Source organism: Pristis pectinata, chromosome 10 (assembly GCF_009764475.1).
Source record: "Pristis pectinata isolate sPriPec2 chromosome 10, sPriPec2.1.pri, whole genome shotgun sequence".
Taxonomy (NCBI): domain Eukaryota; kingdom Metazoa; phylum Chordata; class Chondrichthyes; order Rhinopristiformes; family Pristidae; genus Pristis; species Pristis pectinata.
In genome coordinates this window covers 41,627,581-41,642,472 of record NC_067414.1, presented here as the reverse complement: position 1 = coordinate 41,642,472, position 14,892 = coordinate 41,627,581, and the positions used below count along the sequence as shown (strand labels likewise).

The window sequence follows — 14,892 nt, the reverse complement described above, 5'->3', positions numbered from 1 at the left end:
TGAATGAGGGTTGATCTTATAGAGGTGTATAAAATCATGAGGGGTATAGATAGAGTGAATGCACAGTCTTTTTCCCAGGGTTGGGGAATCAAGAACTAGAGGGCATAGGTTTAAGGTGAGAGGATAGAGATTTAATAGGAACCCAAGGGCAACTTTTCCACCCAGAGAGTTGTCTGTATATGGAATAAGGCAGGTATATTAACATTCTTAAGGTACTTGGACAGGTACATAGATAGGAAAGGCTTAGAGAGATATGGGTCAAATGCAGGCAAATGGGACTAGCTTAGATGGGGATCTTGATCAGCATGGACCAGTTCTATTGAAGGTCCTATTTTCATGCTGTATGACTCTATGATTCTCACAGTTTTATATACCTCTGCCAGATCTTTCCTTAGACTCCTCAGCTCCAAGGAAAAGAAGCCCAACTTCTCCAGTCTCTCCTCAGAACTGAAACATCATAGGCAACATCCTGGTGATTCTCCTCTGCACCCTTTCCAGAGTAATCACACCCTTCCTATCATGAGGCGACCTGAACAGTACACAACATTCCTGCTGTGGCCTGACTCATGTTTTATATATTTATTCTATAACCTCCCTGCTTTTATATTCTATGTCCAGGCTGATGAAGCCATGTCAATTACCTTATCTACCTGTGCTGCCTTTAGGGATCTTTGGATATGTACACCAAATTCACTCTGTTTCTCGATGCATCTAAGGAGCCCACCATTCATTGTGTTTATCATAGCCTTATTAGTCCTCCTAAAATGCATCACCTGATATTTTTTCAGGATTAACTTCCATCTGCCACTCTCTGATCATCTTACTAACTTATCAATATCATTCTGTAACTGAAGACCACCCTCCTCAGTATCAACACACCACTAATGTTCATGTAATCAGTATTTACTATATTCATGAGATTTTCTTAGCACTTTTAAAAATGTCAATAGCAATTTCAGGATAGTCCAAGCAGCCTACTTTGGTGGCACTGTGGATTTACATCAAATGGATTAAAGTGTCAATTTTAACTAATTGAATCCTGATGCAAATACCTCATATTGGAATATATGTGAAACTAAACAAATATGAAAAGTTTTGACAAGTAATTTTTCATATATAAATAAGAGAGAAAAACATGAAATAGCAAAACTTGACACAATGGGCCGGATTTCACTGATTGGGAACCATGGACTATCTGCAGCACCCACGTCAGCAAGTTTTAGATTTCTGCACTTCAGTTATCTACAGAACATACTGGTGATCAGATGCCAGCATATCAACTCTGAATCCAGAGGCAGTTCATGATTGGATTGAGCTGAAGGGCCAGAAGCTCCTTGTATCTGACCCCTTAACTTTGTGCGGGCCATGGCTGGCAGGTCTAGCATGGCCCTATTTATTGGACTGAGATCACCAACCTTCATCAAAAACCAAGTGAAACTATGTTTTTTATTTAAACCTTTGTTTTAATTAATGTTTTTGATTAGTGAACTACATTTCAACTATGTTCTGATTATTGGGAACATTTTGTGTCACAAGGCCATTAGGGTGGTCCTGGGTGGGGCCTTGGTTCAGGCTGCCTAAGGCCTACTCACTGCTTGCAGATTGCCCCACATTGTGGGATGGCCCTGGCAGCCATTTATCCAGGAAATTAAGAGCCATATGACCATAATAGGTAAGTGAGACTGTGGGCATCCCATGGGAGGGAAATACGAGGGGTGGGTTGGTGGTCCTGGACTGGGCAGCTATGTTTATTGCTTCTGGAAAAGTGACGATCAATTTACTTTTTTTTCAGTTTTCACTGGAACTGAATTTTTAATTTTTGGAATACCTTCTAGGTTTTCAAAGAACTGTGGCTATTGCAGATTCAAACTACAACTGGTTTTATGGGCCTGAGAGCCAGTTGGTGTTTCTGGATACCTATGTCATGCGAAATGGCAGTGGCAACTGGTTGGCAGAGCAGGTCAGAAAGAATCGAATTCAGCGGGGACCAGGCACACCAGCCAAAGCACAGCGATGGTGCACACTCCACACAGAGTTTCTGTGGTAAGTTAATAATCAAAAAAGTGAATTAAAATCGGAGATCAAAGGGGTAAGTTTTGACAGAAGGTAGTTGATATCTGGAATGCGCTGCCAAGGTGGTGGAGGAATCAGATACAATTACTATGTTTAAGATTTAGACAGACACCTAGATGGGCAAAGCATATCTTAGTGCAAGCAGATAGGATTGGTGAAGATAGTCAAAAAGGTCGGTATGGAACTGGTAGAGCAAAGAGCCTGTTTTTGTGCTGTACAGCTCTAATGACTTTATGTGGAGTATTGTGAAAAAGAAGAGTCAGTAGTCAATTGTTAGTTAATTGACATACCTATGTTTAAATTCTAGTAGGTAGACAATAGGTATCAGGAGTTCCTCATGAACAGTACAACATGCAAAACTCACTAAGAGTGTTTCAGTACACAGCCACTATTATTTTTATTGCTTTATGGAAATAAACTGTGCAATGGTGCGTTTCACATAACAAATATAAGAAATGGGAGCAGGAACAGGCCATTAAGCCACTCAAGTCTTGCTTCACCCTTCAACAAGTTCCTGACTGATGCTCCACCTTAATACATTTTCCTGTCCTATCCCCTTATTTCTTGATTGATCTAATGTCCAAAAATCAATAGATCTCAGATTTGAATAAAATCAGTGACTGAGCCGCCACGGCACAACAGTGTAGAGAACCCCAAAGGGTTACCAGAGTGAAGAAATCTCAGTCTTAAATGCCTACTCCTTACTTTGAAATTACAAGTTGCAGTTCTAAAGCTGTGGGTTTTCAGCAGCAGCTGATTACCTCCCCAGCACCACCAGATCCCACTTATATTGGGAATCAAGCACTGTTTAACCTTAACATATGTCTGCTCTCGACAAGGTTTGGGTCTTTCTTTTTATACATCTGATATCTGTTTTTAGCATGATGGAAGAAGGGACGTATATCATTTCCGTCAGGGGCCCACATTGATATTTGTGATGTTCATGTACAATGCTGTGCAGCAGGTTCAGTCATCACACATTGCTCAGTCCAGATCCTTGTGTGAAGGGCTTTGGTAAAGAGATATGCTTGGTGTAAGGTTGATTACACCTCTGGGATATTCAATGACAGGTCAGTGCAGCCTGAAATCTTTACTGCCAGAAATCACTTTTACATTTGGCTGCACCTCCCAATTTGGTCCTGAATCTCATAAAAGGGTTAGGGAAAAAAAAATCCAGAGCAATTTGATTATATCTATTTTATGAGAGATTTCTGGCAAGGGAGGTTTGTGCAAATAACCAAGCAAGGCAGGTTTATTTTGTTTAAAGAAGCATGCAATTGCTTCAGACAAGCTATAACAATAGTTTGCCTGGTCTTATTTAAGGGGTACTTTTTTTTTTAAATAAGTGGCCGCTACCAGCTGGCAACCTTAACTATCAGGAATTCATGCTGAAAATTTAAACCCTGTATATTAATTTATTGGAGTGGCAATCCCCTGCATCTCTCTGACTGTAGCACCTTTAGTTAATAAATGTAGCAGTCGTAATTAATCTGCACTACTTTGGAAACTGTTTAGGATTTTACAAATGTGCACAGAATTTGATCCCAGGTCATTAATGGAAACAAATTTTCAGTGAAGTGGAATATGCAGCTATTGATCTACCCGGGTTGAATTATGTAGACAATTTATTTTTTAAAACAAAATCAGGAATAAAACTCAGTAGTATTACTAATATGATATAAGCAATTCTTGTGCCGCACATTGGTTTATTATTGTCACATGTACCAAGATACAGTGAAAAGCTTTTGTTTTGTGTGCCATCCATGAACATGCCATTTATAATGACATCAAGGTAGTAAAATGAAAACAGTGCAGAATATAGTGTTACATTTACACAGAAAGTGCAGTGTCGGTAGGCAAATATAGTGCAAGGACCACAAGGAGGTAAATTGGGAGATCAAGAGTTCACCCAGGACATTGACATTGGCAATCAGCATTCTCCTAAATTGACCCAGTGTAGGTGCAGAGGAGCTGTCTTGCTTTCCTGCAATGTCCCAAAGTTTGATGATGAATCCTCGTGTTGGAACAGGGCTTTGAACGATGAGGTGGAGAAGCACTGCTGCCAAAAAAAAACCCTGAAAGCCATCAACAGGTAGAGGGGCCCCCTCCTGCCCCTCATCACAACCAGCCTGCCACATGCTTGTCATTTGGGATATCTATTGAGGTTTTTGAATGTCTCTATTAATTATAAATTATTTAGGATACATTAAAAAATTAGATCAATTGAAATGCTCTGTAATTTAAAAAAGAATGAACCTGTCTTCTGCTCGTCTGTCTTCTCCACCGCCCTTCAAGCTCCATCAATCAATGTGGTCACATGTCTTGTGGTGGCATGCTGTAGTATGAAAGGCCAGGGGTCAGATGGCAGTGACAACACTACTGACCCCCATGGTCAGATGATAGCATTGCCTATTGGGTCAGAAGCTACACCACTGTCAATCAAGGGTCCAGCTCCACCCCACCCATCAAGAACATACCTAAGGATTGGCTTGTAACTCACCTTTGTTCTTGACCCTGAATCATTGGCTTGTTTGAATTACCTGAACGGGCTCCACCCAGCTACAGCCCTATAAAAGATGGTACATGTGGGCAGTTCGCTCCCTTTTCTGATTGCTGCTGGGGTCGAGACCACAGGTGAGAGGGTGCACTTCCACAGGGGTCTAGGAGCGTCCTAAGTAGATTCCCAGTCGTGTAGAGCCGTTGTTTGTCCAGATTCAGGGGGTTCAGACAACGTATTTGTTCTTCCCTGATCATTTGTACTAGTTCGTTGTGTGTGTGTGTGTGTGTGTGTGTGTGTGTGTGTGTGCACGCACTTCACCCCTGTTGTGACTCCCCCCACGTTTCGCGATCACCCGAGTGCGAGTGTGTGAGTGTGCATTTGTTCCTTCTCATTCTGTTTCCATGTCTGTCTTTGTAAATAAAATTCTCCTTTTTGAAGTACAATGACTGTGTGTCCCGCTATCTCTATCTTTAAGAATCAGAAGAACCTTTCTCATAACACATGCACTCTACAAGGTGGAGCTCTACAGTTCGACTCTATGATGAGTGCACTGGTGAGCTCAGCCGGGGATGTGGCCAATGGAGCTTACCCAGTAGGTTGACATTGACAAGAAATACTGCCAATTAAGAGAAGAACCATAGACTTTTTCAACAAAATACAGGTCAATATTCTTAAAAAGACTGACCCAATCAGTGCAAGATAATAACATGCATTTAAAAAAACATTTTTATTTCATACTTTCTTGTTAATTCCAGTGAAATCTGGTCTGTTAATTACCACCAGAATTGTTTGTTTTAACATCCAGGCAATGAATTGCATTTTATAGCTTTCCTTGGCTATGTTCCAACTATGTTGTAATAGATGAGAGCACTACTGCTTTACTTCATTTACATTTGCGCAGGGTGTAAAATATTTTATTCCAGCTTGTCAGTATCTAAGCGCAGGATAAAAACCTAATGGACAAATATGACAGTATTGTGAAGCACTATTAAACCGTTTGTGGGGAGAAAAAACATCTCCGTCATGCAGTCATTGCTGATTAGAATCAATGTTGATGAATAGCTTCCTTAAATTGTCCAGGCCTTTTTGTTCCTAATAAAAAATAAATTGGATCTATTTTTAGTGTAGTGTAGTAGTATATAAAATGTGTAAGAAAAAGACTCACAGCAACAATCATATTACTTTATCTGATGTCTGTGTCACTATTTTGGACATCTAAAAGATTAAGAATATTCTTAAGAGGCAAATAAGGAGGGCAAAGAGGATGTGAGATGGATCTGGGGCAGGTAAAGTTAAGGAACATCCCAGGAGGTTCTATAGCTATATTAATAGGGTGGCTAAGGAGAGAGTAGGTACCCTTGGAGATCAGTAGGGCTGCCTCTGTCTCAAGCTGCAGGAGATGGGTGGGATTTAAAAAAAATATTTCTCATCAGTGTTTACTTGGGAGAAAATAATGGTTGCTCAAGAGATGAGGGAAACAAGTGGAGATGTTTTGGAGAACATTCATATTACCAGGGAGGAGGTATTTGCAGCCTTGCAGTGCATTAAGGTGGATAAATCCCCAGGGCCTGAGTGCATCCTTGGACGTTGTGGGAGGCTTGAGGAGAAATTGCAGAGGCCCTTGTGGAGATGTTTGCTTCATCGTTAGCCACTGGTGAAGTTCCTGAAGACTGGACAGTGGCTAATGTTGTTTAAGAAGGGTAACAAGGACAAGCCAGGGAACTGCAGGCTGATCAGCCTGACCAGCCTGACATCAATAGTGGGGAAGTTACTGGAGGGAATTCTGAGGGCAGAATCTACCAGCATTTGGATGGAGAGAGTCTGATCAAGGGGAGTCAGCATGGCTTTCTGTGTGGAAAGTCATACTTGACAAATCTTTCAGAGTTTTTTGAAAAGCTGACCAAAAAGGTAGATGAGGTTAGGGCAGTGGACGTTGTCTATTTGGACTTTAGCAAATGCCTTCAACAAGGTCCCACATGGTAGGCTTGTTCTGGAAGGTTAGGTCCCAAGGAGAGCTAGTTAGATGGATTCAAAATTGGCTCAGAGGTAGGAAGCAAAGGGTGGTGGTTGACAATTGTTTCTCGGAACAGAGGGTGGTGATTAGTGGTATGCCGCAGGGGTCAGTGTTGGGACCCTTATTTATATCAATGATTTGGATGTGAATGCACAAGGCTTGATCAGTAAACTTGCAGATGACACGAAATTAGGTGTTGTTGATAGTGAAGAAGGTTATCATAGATTACAGGGGGATCTTGACCAGTTAGGGAAGTGGGCCGAGGAGTGGCAAATGGATTTAAATATAGACAAGTGTGAGGTGATGCATTTTGGAAAGTCAAACCAGTGTAGGACTTGCACGGTGAATGGTAGGACACTAGGGAGTGTAGGGACCTAGGAGTACAAGTGCATAGTTTGTTGAAAGTGGCCTCACAGGTAGACAAGGTGGTGAAAAAGGCACTTAGCACGCTGGCCTTCAGTCAGGGTGCTGAGTATAGGAGTTGGGACATTATGTTGCATTATTATAAGTCACTGGTGAGGCCACACTTGGAATACTGTGTACAGTTTTGGTTACCCTGTTATAGGAAAGACATGGTTAAACTGGGAAGAGTGCAGAAAAGATTTGAGTTTGATGCCAGGACTAGAGGGCCTGAGTTTTTGGCAGAGGTTGGCCAGGCTAGGTCTTTATTCCTTGGAGAGTAGGAGAATGAGGCATAACCTTATAGAGGTCTATAAAATCATGAGAGGCATAGATAAGGTGGATGGTATAAGTCTTTTCCCCAGGGTAGGGGAGTTCAAAACTAGGGGGCATAGATTTGGGTGAGAGGGAGAAGATTTGAAAGGGACTTAAGGGCAACATTTTCACGCAGAGAGTGGTGAGTATAAGGAACGAGCTGCCAGGGGAAGTGGTTGAGGCAGGTGCAATAGTATCATTAAAAAAGCACTTGGATAGGCACATGTAGGGGTGGGGCTTGAAGGGATATGGGCCAAACGCAGGAAATTGGGACTAGATAGGTGGGCACCATAGTCGGTATGGACTGGTTGGACCGAAGGTCCTGTATCCATACTGTATTGCTCTAAAATAGCCAGAAACATACTGCATGAAATTAATAGCGATTACTCAAACTTGTTTTTAATGTGCTTGATAACATCGAATAAAATGATCCCAGTCATGTCACCGACTGGCAGTTTTCACTAATCTTGCAAGATGGTTGGTGTGGGAAGTGGATATGGTGCACACTGCGTATTAATTGATATGTAGTTGGAGCTGAGGCAGCTTTCTGAGTAGAGAGTTTACTAGTCTGTGCTACACTTGCTGAGAAAATGGTTTACCAAAGATACTAGGCTATGAACATGAAATAGGGCACTTATTTCCAAATTCCAAGATCACTCGGCTAAACGAGCAGAAAATATTTCTGAAGCAAACAGTAAAATCTATTTGAAACAGAATGGACTAATATACCTTTGCAACCCAATGCTTATTGACCAATTCTGATTATGCTGATTAAAAATCAGCAATTTAAAAGCTGTGTTGTACCTATATGTTATTTAAAGGTAACTTTTAAAAACCTGGATTTTTTTGTCCATGTTTTGAGAATTGCTGAATGACTTGCCAATTTTCTGCTGCTTCTTTATTTATTGTCAGGTACGATAGCTCCTTGACTCCAGTCCCACCTACTGATTATGGGTTACCAAAATTACACTATTTTGATGATTGGGGAGTCGTGACCTATGGAGGTGCTTTACCAGCAGGAGTTAATCGCCCCTTCCTGTCCTTCAAATCAGGTAAACTGGGAGGCCGTGCGATTTACGATATCGTTCATGAAAAGAAATATTCGCAGTGGATTCGTGGATGGGCGAATTTTAATGCCGGACATGAACATCCTGATCAGAACTCTTTCACTTTTGTGCCTAATGGTGTGCCTTTCATCACAGAGGCCTTGTATGGCCCAAAATACACCTTCCTCAACAATGCTTTAATGTTCTCTCCAGCCACATCAGATACTTGTTTCAAGAATTGGGAAGGGCAAGTGACAGAAGCATGCAACTCAAAGTGGTTGAAATATAAAAATGGTATTTCTGGGGATTGTCGCGGTCAAGTCATTGCAGCTTTGGAGCAAAATGGTGTGGTCTTCATCCGAGGAGAGGCAGTGGGGGCTTACAGTCCTAGCCTGAAACTGAAGAGTTCCCAAAGGAATCTCCTCCTCCTGGAACCCCAGCTTTTACTATTAGTGGATCAAATCCACTTGGAAGAAGATAGCCCACTTGAGAAAATGAGTGCATTTTTCCATAACACAGATGTGGCCTTTGAGGAAACCTCTAAAGATGGAGTAAATGGAGCATTTGTTCAACAAAAGGATGGCCAGTATTCAATGTTCTGGATGGATGATAAAGGCAAAAGTGAAAAGGCCACAATGGCATTCAAGGCATACCCTCGTGGATACTCATACAATGGAACGCATTATGTGAATGTTACAACCACACTGAGGTACCCAGTAACTAGAACAGCCTATATCTTCTTTGGGCCTTCAGTGGAGATTCAAAGCTTTAGCATTCGAGGAGATTTGGATCGAGTTGATATCTTTCTAGCAACAAATGAAAAAACCTATACAGTTTACCTCTTGACTGGGCAGACTGCTGTGAAACCACTTTTTGCTATGGTACTAGCTGACCACCAGAAAATTGTTTTTGACAGGGCTTCTGCTATCAGGGATGTTTCAGTGCAGGAAGCACAAGATTACATGAATGCTGTTGAGGAAAATCTTCAGCATGCAAAGCCAGTTTTTCAGCAGTTGGAGAAACAGATCTTGGCCCGAGTCTTGAACACTGATAATTTCCGAAAGACTGCTGAGCGTCTTTTAAAACAATCAGACAAAAGGAAGACGGAGGAAGCCATTGAAAAGTTTTTTTCCGTTTCATTTAAACAAAGCAAGACAAAAAAAAGAAAAGGAAAAGGCGACAATGTTAAAGTTTCCAACAGCCTTCCAAATATTTTTGCACAAATTGAAATGACTGAGAAAAGAGAGCGACAGAAGTTATTGCAGCAAATGCGAGAAGAAACCTCCGATGAGAGAAATGACAATGTGAGAGAGATTTTTGATTTTGTGGATGATTCTTATTCAAAACAAGAACAAGGCACAAACAAAAATGTAAAACATGGTTATGTCAAACCGGGAACCACTGTTCGAAGCACTGCACAATCCCTTTCAGCTTCCTACACAAGAGTCTTCTTAATTTTAAATATTGCAACTTTCTTTTTCCTATTAGCTTTACAACTAATTCGGTTTCAGAAAGCTCCAAGCTTGCATGCCCAAAGATTTCTATATGCAGTGCTTCTTTTGGATAGCTTTGTGCTACTTTGCTTGTATTCTTCTTGTTCCCAAGCACAGTGCTAGATCATGGAAACCACCTCATGAAAGAGCAAATATATACAGAAATGTTACTAAATGATGTACTTAATGCAAGTACAAGATTTGCACATAAAGATTTTTGTTTAAAAAGGTATTTAACAGGAAATCCAAAGATTCAAGAGATCATCATTACTAGTGGAAACTCTGTTATGTGCACTCCTGTTAACTACCAGAATTTCCCCAGAAGGCAGCTTTGGGTGATTTTGTCTCATTGCATAGCTACTTTTTTAATCTGAGCTTTCTCTTTTTCCACTTAGTGGATTGAATCATATAATGTTTCTTTAAGTTCTTTGTACTGTATTTGTTTTCATTCCTATTTCTTAGCATACTGCAGTGTAAAACCAGAGCGTTGGGAAGTTTTGATAATCTGCCTGCCTTCATAATCACCAGGAAAGTTTCCTTCATCAGATTGTTTCAAGGCATTCTATCAAACTAAAATGTACAGGATATTGAACAAGACATTGTTTTATTGTTTTGATTTTGACTTTTTTCACTATGTATTTTTGAGATATATATACTTGTGTGTGAATACTATTCAGGTGGAACTGTACCTTCGCTTTAATTGTAAGGGTTCTGTGTTATTTTGTCACGATTCCTCTGGTTACTATTGAAATCTATGTGAGAAGCATTGCCTTTGTCTGCTGTTTCCAGCTGGATCAATCAGTTTGTCATTCTTTCCACTGATCACTCATTAAAGCACAAATGTTATTAAGCATTCCTTAACCTTTTAAAAAAGACTGAGTTTTTTTCCAATAAGGCATTGGAGTTATGGTTTATTGTACTGTATGTTTAATGGGTAGAATATAGATACGTTACAAAAATTAGACTGGCATATTAGAACAGTCAATGTGCACTATCTCTGGATATGCCCAGTGAGAAAATTGCACCTATACCTTCTTTCAACCAAATGCTATATGTCTCTTTGTATGTTATTGTGGACTTCAGTTTACTGCCTGAAATTGGTACTATTGGGAAAGGTCATTATTATTCCTCACATGTTATTATGCCAGTCCTTTGTCCATGGAGTGCGCATACACGTAATCCCAACCTCTTAATTTCCACTTCCCCTACCAAATCTGCAAAAAATTCTGTAGATTCCAAGCTACCTCTAACCAGACAGCTACATTTTTTTTTAGTACCCTGTGGCTTCATTTTCATAGCAAACTCCTACAAAAATACTTATACTTATTAAGAAAATTCATATAGGCCACATCCACTGTATTCATTTTGATTCTAAACCATGTGAATTACTTTAGTAATTAATTTAAATTAGTCAGGCACAGCCTACCTTTTACATATTCACTGTCTTATGTGATCACAAATTTCATCCTGTACTTTGGACACTGGGTATTTTTGAATCGACATTACGAATGAAGAGTCTGACCATTAAGGAACACCTATTAAAAATTTCAGTGCATACTCCCTACTATTTCCAATCTTTCAATTTTCTGAGGAACTTTCTACATTGTCAGGAAGGTGCCAGTGTTGCATTTGTAATCGAACAGCCTAGCAGCATGTAAGACCAGCTTTGGAGCACACGTTTTCAGTACTGCAGCTGGGATGTTGTTGAGCAACCTAGCCTTTGCAGTCTACGTTCTTATTTCTTTATCAGTGTATATACTGACAATATCAGCCAATGTGTTGGAGGTGGGATGACAGTCAATGACTCGTAGCAGACATTGTGTAAATTGACATTGTTTTCTATACAGAAAACAGAGTTGATTTAAAAAGCAGAGGAACTAAGCAACAACAGACAGATCACCGTAGATCCAGCCCTTACCTTATGGTTGCCCTTGTGCTAGGTCAGTGACTACACAACCCTTTTGTAGCCACACAGGTTGCAATGCACAGGCAAGTGGATTATCCACTTGATGATAATTAGCCATTCATTTTTTTGTAGTGTAAATCCTATTAATTTTCTTTATGTTGACCATGAAGTTTCACTCACACTTGCATCTATATTTTCTCAAAATTCTTCGTTTTTTTTATATTTTGTGTTGCTTTTTTTCCCCCAACTTATTCAATCATCTTTAATATGAGTCTCTGCAACAGTCTAAGAAAGTAGAAAAATATAAACAGGAACACAGACACAAGAAATTCTGCAGATGCTGAATATATCGAGAGCAATACACAAAGTGCTGGAGGAACTCAGCAGGTCAGGCAGCATCTATGGAGGGAAATAAACAGTCGACGTTTCAGGCTGAGACCCTTCATCAGGACTGGAAAGGAAGAGGGCAGAAGCCAGTCTAAGAAGGTGGGGGGGCGGGGGAGGAGTGCAGGCAGGGGATAGGTGAGTTCAGGTGAAGGGGGGAAGGTAGTGGGTGGGGGAGGGGGGGAAGATGTAATAAGCTGAGAGGTGATGGGTAGAAGAGACCAAGGGCTGAAGAAGGAGGAATCTGGTAGGAGAGGGTAGTGGACCATGGAATAAAGGATGGGGGAGGGGAGCAGAGAGATGGGCAGGTCATCAAGGCAGTGGAAGGGAGCCATGGGAATAAGGGAAGACAAAGGAGTGGGAGGAAGAAAAAGAAGGGGAGGGGCTACCGGAAGTTAGAGAAATCGATGTTGAGGCCATCAGGTTGGAGACTTCCAAAATGGAATACAAGGTGTTCCTCCAACGTGGCAGTAGAGGAGGCCATGGATAGACATGTCAGTATGGGACTGGGATATGGAATTGAAGTGGGCTGTTGCAGGAGATGTTTTAATTTATTACTTTTTGGGGGATCTTGCCATTGTTGACATTGGAAGGTACTCTCACAGTGCTCTTGGTGAGAGAGCTTCAGAAGTTAGAATACTGTGATACTGAAGAAACGGTGATATATTTCCTGATAACGATAATGTGCGACTTGGAGAGTAATGTGCAAGTGGTGATATTCCCAAGTTCCTGCTGCCCTTTGTCCTTCTTGGTGATGGAGGCTGTAGGTTTGAAAGATGCTGACAGAGGAGCCTAGGTCGGTAACTGCAGTGCATTTTGTAATGGAGGGAATGAAGGTTTAGGGTGGGAAGGTGGCTGGACAATCAAACAGCCTGCTTTGTCCTGGATGGTACTGAGCTTTTTGAAAGTTGTTGAAACTATGTAGGCAAGTAGAGAATATTCCATCATGGTCCTAGCTTGCACCTTAGTGGAAGGGCTTTGGGATGTCATAAAGTGAGTCACCTATTGTAGATGATCTCTCTGGAGTATCTATGGTAGGGGACTTGATATTCAATGGCATTACCATCCCCAAGGATAGGTGATTAAGGATATAAGAAATAAGAGCAGGAGGAAGCTTATCAGTCGTTGAAGCCTGCTCTGCCCTTCAATAAGATTGTGACTGAACTAATCTTGGCCTCATCACTACTTTCTCATGCTCTCTCCATGCCCTTTGACCCCCTTGTCGTTTAAATGTCTATCAGTCTCTATCCTGAATACATTCAATGACTCTGCCTCCACAACTCTTTGAGTAGAGAATGCCCACAATTCACAACCCTCTCAGAGATGAAATTCCTCCTTAAATCTGCCTGAACTGGGCAACTATGCCTCCTAGTTCTAGATACCTATACTAGGTGAAACGTTCTCTTTGCGTCCAATCCCCATTAGAATCTTATGTAGGGGTAGGGGTACCTAGATCACCTCTCATTCTCCTATACCCCAATAAGTATGGGCCCAATATGTTCAACTTCTTATGTCAACCGCTTCATCCCAGGAATCAACCCAGTGAACCTTCCCTGCACTTCCTCCAGTACATGTGTATACTTACTTAAATATGGAGACAAAATCTGTATGCAGTACTCCAGATGGAGTCTCAACAGCACCCCATAAAGTTCCATTAAAACTTCACATTCCTTGCAACAAAGGCCAAAATTCCGTAAACTTTTTGTTTTGTTTCATGTATCATGTATGTCTGATTCCTCTGTATAGCAACATTGTTGGAAATGGTTAATACCTGGCACTTTTGTTGTGCAAATGTTACTTGCCACTTAGAAGACCGTGCTTGAATGTTGCCAAGGTTTTGCCACTTGCTACAACTCCTTGAACCTTCTCCACTATTCAAAAAGATCATTGCTGATTCCTTTGAACATAGAGACACCTTGCTCCAATTATACAGAACCACTGTACAAATGCCTGTTGAATATTGGGTACGGGACTGGTCTCCTTACCCAAGGAAGGCTATACACAATAGAGAGAGTGCAGAGAAGATTCACTAGGATAGTGGGTTTGTTTTTTAAGAGATCATGCAGACTGGGCCTACACTCTCAAGCTTAGAAGAATGAGAGCTGATCTCAATGAAACATAAAATTCTTACAGAGCTAGACAAGAGTTGTGGAGATGATGTCTTCTCAAGCTGAGATGTCTATCAAGCTGAGATGTCTATAGGGTCAACCATTAAAGACTGAGATGAGAAGAAATCTCTTTACCCAGAGGGTAATGAGTCTTCTAGATTCTCCACCCAGGGTGACTGTGCAAGCTCATTTGCTGAGTAGATACAAGCCAGAGTTAGAGCTTTGGATATTAAGAAATCAAAGGACATGGGGTTAGAACAGGAAAATGGCTGCTGAGGTAAGAGATCAACCATAATCTTATTGAGTGGTGGAGCAGGCATCAGAGACCAAATGGTCTGCACCTGCTTCTGTGTTCATATGTCCTGTGTCTGATACCTATGTTTTTACCCTCCATCAGTTTTCTCCATCGTTACCCATAAAAGCTCAAGGCTTATATTTTACGAGTATGCACATAACTTATACTTTACCTTATTTGTCTAATATTTGACCTTCCAACATTGTTAGCTTAATATTCACTCAACCACTCTTTTAACCATTGAGCTTGGGCTCAGTCTTCATCAATAAGATAAGATAAAATAAGATAAGATATTTATTTATTAGTCGCATGTACATCGAAACACACAGTGAAATGCATCTTTTGCATAGAGTATTCTG

General features: G+C 40.9%; 1 protein-coding gene across 2 annotated transcripts in view; it reads left to right on the top strand.

The window, feature by feature from the left end:
• dse (dermatan sulfate epimerase) overlaps window positions 1-10,685 on the top strand; it is a 92,848-nt gene extending 82,163 nt beyond the window's left edge. For both annotated transcript variants that reach the window (XM_052025141.1, XM_052025142.1), the window contains 2 exons: window positions 1,836-2,043; window positions 8,214-10,685. In XM_052025141.1, the coding sequence (XP_051881101.1) occupies window positions 1,836-2,043; window positions 8,214-9,963 (1,958 nt within the window). In that variant the 3' untranslated portion in view covers window positions 9,964-10,685. The remainder of the gene's footprint in view (window positions 1-1,835; window positions 2,044-8,213) is intronic.
• The last annotated feature ends 4,207 nt before the right edge of the window (window positions 10,686-14,892 follow it).